Genomic DNA, 8125 nt, shown 5'->3' on the forward strand with positions numbered 1-8125 from the left:
CCCCCCCCCCCCCCCCCCCCCCCCGCATTCTAATCTGCATTACGCATCTTTTCATATCCTTGACAACCATTTCTGTATCTTCTGTGAATTTTGCGTTCATGTCCTTTGCCGATCCATTACCAGAGCCTCCTGAATACCTCTGAAAACAGCCTGGCTCTCTGTCTTCATCCCTCCCTTGAGCCATCTGCCTTCTTTTCCCCTAGATCTTAGTAGCTTCCTAACTGATGTCCCTGTCTTTCCCCCTTTAATCTGTTCTCCACAACACAGAGGGACTTTTTCAAGTGCCTCCTCAGTATGTCAACCCTACCTTCTCATTTTTCAGTGGTTTCCTATTGCTCTTGGCATAAAGAAAAAATTTTTAGCATGACCTTCAAGGTCTTGCCTACCTGTCAGATTTTGTGCCAGTCACCCCAATTTACCATTTATTTTCTTCATTTCTTCTAATGCAGTGCTGTCCTTCCTCCTCAGAGGCATCGCACACTCTGCCCCCTCCTCTTGGCGTGTGTCTAACCCGTACGTACTCCTCTGCAGGATTATGCCTGCTCCTGCTACAGACAGTGTCTCCAGTCACTCCACCACACCTCCCAGACTTCCAGAGTAGACAGCAGTTTAAAATACATAAATAATTTATAAATACAATATATAAAAACATTAAATATGTATAAATATATTCTAAAATATAAATACACTTACATTTTACCACCTTTTGTAAGCATACATTTATTTGCATCATCTTGTAGGCTTCCCCTACTGGATTGCAAGCTCCACGAGGGCAGAGACTGTGTCTTTTTTGTTTGTTTATTGCTATTTGAGATATCAGTGCCTGGCACGATGCCTGGGGTTAGCAGCTCGTGCTTGTAGCTTGGCTGTGGATTTGACCACTTAACCAGCATTTCCTGAACGTGTGCTCTACGTAAAGCAGGACCAACCTTGAGGTACCATGAAAGGGAAGTGCAGGAAGTAACTGTTCATAGCTCTCATCCTTAAAGGTGATAAAGTCTCATGAGCGGAGTGGGGAGAACTCATAGACACACATAGGAATAACTGTCCTCACACTTGAGAAAGTACCGCTGTTGGGTCTAAGTATTTTTTGAATACATTTTCACTGGCCTAGTAGGGCTGGGGCAAGAATGGTTCTTTGTATGTGAAGGTAAGTTTTTATCTTGTTTTGTTTCATGTGAAGCTGATTTCAGGATTAGCTTAAATATTCTTTAACAATCTTTTAGAAATTGGGAATAGAATATTTTGAATTATTTTCTTTGAAAGATAATTATGTGTTAAGTCAAACTGGTGAAGTGGTGAGAAGTAATTTCTCTGTGTGGTGTTGCCAGACACTTCACTAGTACGATAGAGATCAAAAGGTGTAGTGCGTTTCAGACAAGCCACAGCCTGCTGAGCTGAGAGTTCTTTACCAGAAACGACGGTAAGCAGCTCTAGTAGTGGTGGCACAGTAACTTTTTGTTTATTTAGACTGAAGACCTAAGTATCAATTACTTTTTGTTGGGAAGACTGAGTAGGAGGAGTAAGCTGTTTTAGGATTTTCTTAACATTAGGGTAATTGAACTGTGAGTGTCTGTCATACATCAGGCTTGTTTTCTGTGCATTATAATCGCATTTAACCTGCTGTTTTCCTTTCCCTTCTGTCTTGGCATGCTTTCTTTCTTTTCCGGGACATCAGGAACAAAAGCGTGTAGATGGCACCACCCGTGAGGTGAAAAAGGTTAGAAAAGCCAGAAACAGGCGCCAGGAGTGGAATATGATGGCCTATGACAAAGAGCTTAGACCCGACAACAGGTTGTCTCAGAGCGTGTACCACGGCGCGTCTTCCGAGGGATCCCTGTCCCCAGACACTAGGTGTGTGTGTGTCATAGTTCCCTGATCCCCGATGCCTTGGGCCACTGGGTGCAGCCTGCTTTTATTATAAGCTGGAAATGCATAGCAGCTTTGGGGTTTATATGGCCACCAATAGGAGGCCATATAACTTTCCTTAAAAATTTTTTTATATATTTTGATTTTGAAATAATTCTTTAAGGCAGTGTTATTTTACAATAGGTTTCTGTGTCTCTCTCTCTTTTTTTTTTTTCTTTTTAAAAAATTTCTCTGACTTAAATTTATTGTTCAGTTAATCGAGATGGAGTGTTTAAATATCGATTCTGAATTTGGGGTAACCGCCAATGACTTAAATTTTTATCTTAATAATCATTTAATCCTTTCTCTTTATCTTAGCTTGGAATGTTGAATTTCCTTTGCCACTTGGCATCTAAAAATGATTAGTAGGTGGTAATTAACATGACTGAGGATACCTTCATTGTTCTTTTTGACATTCTTTCAAAAAATTAATGAACATTTCTTACTTCAAATAATTAATCTTATGTATTGTAATTTCAGGAGAAGAATTCCATTCAAGTTTACCTTAAAAACTTGTCAGCATTCAGTAAAAGTATTTCTTGCAGGTGTGAGTGATGGGGTCACTAAGTCACATTTGTCACAAAAGAGGCTCACTGAGTGACAGGAACTGACTGGTCAATTTTAACTTTTGGTTTAATTTTCTAGTCTACTTTTGTGAAGTTGTAGTCTTCCATTTGCATAAACCGTTAAGGTCTTCTGTCAGCATGTAAAAATTTGAATAATTTTTATAATATGTGATTCAGAGTGTTTCAACAACAGCAGTAACCTGACCTTGTGTTCTGTGCGTCCTTTCGGTTTTTCCTTTTTACCTTTGTAACCTCAGTATTTAGCACAGACTCTGACATATAGAAGGTGCTAAATGAATATTTGCTGAATGACAAACTTATTTGGTAGTTACAGTGCCTTAAATGTTCCTACCCCAGAAGGTGTGTAAGTCATTGGTAGGATGTAGGCAAGTTCTAGGTAATTTTTCTGTACAGGCTGTTATCTTTTAAGTATTAGAGAATTATGGGAGTTTTAACTGAGTTTGAATTTTAATGTCAGTTTATGTCTATGGAAAGTAAGAATGATGGTACAGTTCTGCTTGTCGTTCTTTGGGTGGGAGGAATATGTGAATTTAATTGCTCCCATGGTGTCAATTTGCTGTGGCTTTTATTCCCAAATAGTTTACTCATACAAAACATATATTATTTTTATCCCATGTATACTTTTTAACAGATACAGATGGGAAATGGATTTTTTTTAATCCCTCAATAGAATGATTGATGTTCATTCTAGCATCTGAAATTAGATTTTTCGATGTTGGCTATAAAATTGATAGTCATTCAGATTTTTTAGTATTCTGCTTTTATGTTTATGTTGTTTGGATATATCTTCATTTCTCTTATTATTTCAAAAAGCAAATACAATCGTAAGTTTTTTTCTTTAGGATTTTTTCTCGTCACATACTATTTCCTGTGGTGTCTCATAATTTACACACATTATTTACTAACAGATAAATAGATTATAATTCATCATTGTACTTGAATTATATCCCTCAAATTAACTTAAATTTTTTATTTTTTGTTTTACTAAAGTATGTCACTTTTTTGTTATGAAAACGTGCTTACTATATCTGAAAATTATAGAAAAAGTTAAAATTAAATATTATTCATAATCCCACATCCAGAGAAACCACTGTTTCCATTTTAATGTATTTTTATTTAGTCTTTTTCTATAAACATTTGTGATTTTTTTCTTTTACAAAATTGGAATCATGCTGTGTTTTCTATCTTTTGACTTTTTAAAATTATATCTCATGTTTTAAGTATTATTTAGAAACATGTTTTTTAATGTTTTAATTCTTGTGACATTATTCAAGATTGTGAGTGTGAGTGTATTCAAGATCCTGAAGGAAATTTAAATACCAAATGGCATACAGATAAGCCATTCCTGTAAGTAGTATACTTTAACCTAATCTGCGTAAACTCATCTTAAACTTTTGCGCTCTCTCTGTAGATTGTTAAGGACTGGTTTGTTGCTCAGTGTGGATTTTAGATGGGGATTGATGAAACGTTTGTCTGCGTGTGACCAGCCCAGCTCGTTACTCGGGAAGTGCTGTGCCTCCATGCCAGCATTCTTGTTCCTTCTCATCCAATTCTGGCCCTATTACAGCTTGCCAACTCTGCCGCCTGCCTGCCCTAAAGCCCTGGGGAGTCTGTGGGACTCTCCCACTGAGACTCACCACTGCACTTTCTCCCTCCTGTTGCAGTATCGTCCTCACCTCTACCGGTCCCCCTTTTTATACCAGGTGGTCCCTGACCACCATGAAGCTCCAGAACCTTCCCTGCTCATCTCCACATTGGCATCGTGTCCCTGTCTGGTTTCTGCCTTTCCACCAGAGTCTCTGTCTCCCAGCAGTTGCCCCACTCCCCATGCCTCCTGATGTCCCCCCTTTTCTGTAGTTCTTCCCTCTTCAACTGACCAGTGCCCTCTCCCTTCCCCTGTGCCCATGGCGGCCACCCTTCTGCTCTGATTTTTACTTCCGACATTCATCACCTTTTCCTATCTTCTGCCTCCACCTGGCGAGTCCACTCCTCCTCTTCTTGGTTCCTTCTGGCTCTGTGTCACAAAGCTACTTCACAGGGACAGCATCCCCAGTTATGCCCAGCAGTTACAGCTCTCTGCCCCTCATCCCATCAGAAGTGCTCCAGGCTTGCTTAGTGACTGTTTCCTTTAGAAAGTAACACACACAGCCTGTTACACACAGTCATGCACATAGAGTCAGCAAATGTCACCAGAGGCTTCAGAGTGTTAGGTATTGAATTACTTTAAAATATAGTAAATACGAATGAATAAATGGGAGGTTCTTCCCCTACTAAAAAAATTTTTAACTCATTTGCTAGCAGTTTGCATAGTTAAAAATACATAATCATGGGCCGACCCCGGGGCGCACTCGGGAGAGTGCGGCGCTGGGATCGCAGCAACACTCCCACCGCGGGTTTGGATCCTATGTAGGAATGGCTGGTGCACTCACTGGCTGAGCGCGGTGTGGGCAACACCACACCAAGGGTTGTGATCCCCTTACCGGTCACGAAAAAGACAAAAAAACAAAAAAACAAACATAATCATAAGCACACTATAATCTAGAATTCATTCTGTAATTAGGGAAGAGAAAAATGAGTTATTAGTTATTATACTGCAATTAGGGAAGAAAAAAGGAAAAAAAAAGTCTCTTCCCGCTTAGCAAGCTTTTCCGTGCCACGTGCTGCAGTGAAGGAAGGCCGCTGTCTGGAGAGCAGAGCCCAGCGTGTGTCTTCCCGCCCCCTCCACCCCTCGTGTGTGTGTTTGCATGTTTCCTTCAGAGAGAGAAGCACAAGCCGAGTCCTAACAGAAACCAGCAAGTCAGCGTGAGGAAGGTGAGAACGAGGAAAGAAGAGTGGGAGCGGAGGAAAATGGGCATTGAGTTTATGAGTGGTGCCAGGAGCCCGGAGCAGGCCAGAAGCCCGGAGCAGGCCAGGAGGCCCACAGGGTGTGTCACGTCGCTGCTCCTGGATTCCCAGCTCAGGCCACCCCTGCTTCAGCTGTTATGACCAATGTGCAGCCCCTACTGACCACATGTTCTGTAACCTGGGCGGGCCGTGACAGTCGTTACTAATGCCCACGGTGCTGCGTGCCCCTGTCCTTACGCTCCTCCCGAGGGCTTAGCTGGCTCCCAGCTCCCCAGCATCTTTCTGAACTCCGCTCAACTAATACAAAATTCCCACTCCCTTCAGAGTTTCGCTCTCAGCTGTGCATTCAAAGAAAACAGGAGGGCCTGGCCATGGCGCACTGCGCTGCTGCTTCCCCATGACTAAATACATGTCTTCTGTTTAAGAAAAATATAACTCACGACAGTGCATTCTTGATTTCTTTTTCTGTTCTTACTATTAATATTTATCCAGTTCACCTGCCATTTTATATTTTCTAATTATATGCTGTCAGTTTCATTGCCGCTGAAATCCTCTGTGTGTCTAAGATGCTATTTCTAAATTAAATGGGATTTCTCTTGTAGCCTTCTCTCTTAGAGGAAAAGTGTGCTGAGATACCGTGAAAATGAGGCTCTGCTCTTTCCTGCTTGCTGATCTGTCTGACTTACTTCAAAGCTGTGAATCTGAGTCCATGTAACACTGGGGCTTGCTGCTAAAATAGCAATTATGTTGTTGCTCGGGAGCTCTCATGGGGCCAGACCTCGTTGATAGTAAAGGAAATACATGTCTGATTTCTGTACATTGGCAATGCTATTATTCAAATATACACTTACTCCTGCTGGGGGAAGTTTCCTGAACTTAAATTTCCCCCACCCTTTTCCTTGATTGTCAGGTCCCATGCATCGGATGTTACAGATTACTCTTATCCGGCTACTCCCAACCACTCTCTGCACCCCCAGCCGGTGACCCCTTCCTATGCAGCCGCTGATGCACCACCACATGGGCCTGCAAGCCAGGCCCCTGAGCATGAGTACCGGCCCCCCTCTGCCTCAGCCAGGCACATGGCCCTGAACAGACCTCAGCAGCCACCACCCCCACCTCCCCCCCAGGCCCCAGAGGGGTCCCAGGCCTCTGCACCCATGGCTCCAGCAGACTATGGGTAAGTCAGTGTTCCTTGTGCTGTAATCCCTACTTGCTCTTGTATTTGAATCTTGCTGTGCGTGGTAGAAGAATTTTAACTGTGATATTTTAGAGGCCAGAATACAGTCAAGAATGACCGAATAGTCATACTATCAGTTATGACCTCTTCTAAGTGAAATAAAGTAGCATCGTGCTACTCTCCCTTTTTATTACAGCTGAATCTCAGGTTTGTCTGTGCTCATGTGTGTGCACTCCCTCGATACACACACTTATGTGCGTTTGAATGGATCTTTAAGGCAAGACATTGGTAAAGGGTGGAATGAGGATTATGTGAGCCTGTTCCAAACGCCCAAGTTTCTCTGTGTATCCTGGGTGGACCCCAGGGAATTCACATCACAAATGAGAAAACCACGGAACACAGCTCCTGTGTGTCCTTTCTTATGCTTGGCCCTGTAATCTCCTTTCTTAACCTCTGGGCACCTAGCCAACATTCTGCCCCAGGCCCTCATGTCTTCCAGGTAGAATTTAAATGCCTCCTACAAAAGATCTGTTCAAGTGTCGATCATTCTGAGCACCCACCTTTATTTTGATAGGTTGTCTTTAGCCCTCTGTTTTTTGGCTTAACCCTACTTTTTAAAGAGTTCATCCCCTCTGAGTCAGTGCCCAGGAAAGTTGAATATATATGCCTCTGTTAATGTGTGTATTCTTCAGCCCAGGGCAGAGTGAATCACTTTCCAAATCTATGTCCCTTGGCTTTCAGGGATTTGCTTCCTGATCACACAGTCCCGGAGAGTCTGTTTGTTGGGCTTCCTTAAATCAGGATTCCCAGTGGGTTCTGAAGTTGTTACTGTCCAGCGAAGAGAGTGCCTGTCCATGGTCTAGTTGGTTTGGAAAACCCTTGGCTGGATAGAATTCAGCAGATTTCTTGGCTGTGGGACTTTTCAAAGCTTTTGAGACTCTCCCGAGGGCATGTGGAATTTCCATGGGGGCGGGCTAGAGAATCTAGGATTTTTCCCAGGCTGGCTGGCCACAGAATCCGTATAGGGCAAGTTCATGAGCCCCTGCTTTTGAGAAGCCCAGTACGAAGGGTGATCATTGCTGCTCTCCCGACCTCTGCAGTCCACTCTTCATTGTAGCTCTCCACAGAAAACGGCTTCACTTTTTGAGAGGTCCTCTTTTCTTTGGAACTTAGTAGAAGGTCATGAATTCCATCATAATGAAAAACGTAGAACTGTGGAAATAAGTGACCCACGTGTGGATACTTGCATCCTGCGTGACTTAAATTCCGTTGGCAGTATGTGTTGTATCTAGGGGACACTCCTCCACTGGGCACAGCAGAACTCAGAGGACGAGCCCCTCGGCTCTTACTCTAGTGACCCTGTATGTTTCGTATCTTTATCAGGATGCTGCCAGCACAGATCATCGAATATTACAACCCATCAGGACCACCGCCACCTCCACCACCCCCCATGATTCCATCAGCACAAACTGCTTTTGTGAGCCCCCTCCAGGTCCCCATGCAGCCCTCCTTCCCCACCTCAGCTGGCTCCACATACTCAGCTGCCCCACACCCGCCCTCCACCGGGCTACTGGCCACGGCCCCGCCTCCCCCGGGCCCGCCCCCACCC

General features: G+C 43.3%; 1 protein-coding gene across 1 annotated transcript in view; it reads left to right on the top strand.

Annotated features, from left to right (window-relative positions):
* The window catches only part of WASF3 (WAS protein family, member 3), a gene marked incomplete at its 3' end in the record, with an annotated part of 84986 nt that overhangs the window by 75713 nt on the left and 1148 nt on the right, over nt 1-8125 (top strand). Inside the window, exons 6-8 of the mRNA XM_008580896.1 lie at nt 1679-1854; nt 6250-6516; nt 7900-8118. Of these exons, the coding sequence (XP_008579118.1) occupies nt 1679-1854; nt 6250-6516; nt 7900-8118 (662 nt within the window). The remainder of the gene's footprint in view (nt 1-1678; nt 1855-6249; nt 6517-7899; nt 8119-8125) is intronic.

The sequence above is a fragment of the Galeopterus variegatus genome, unplaced genomic scaffold (genome assembly GCF_000696425.1).
Source record: "Galeopterus variegatus unplaced genomic scaffold, G_variegatus-3.0.2 Scaffold2195, whole genome shotgun sequence".
NCBI lineage: Eukaryota > Metazoa > Chordata > Mammalia > Dermoptera > Cynocephalidae > Galeopterus > Galeopterus variegatus.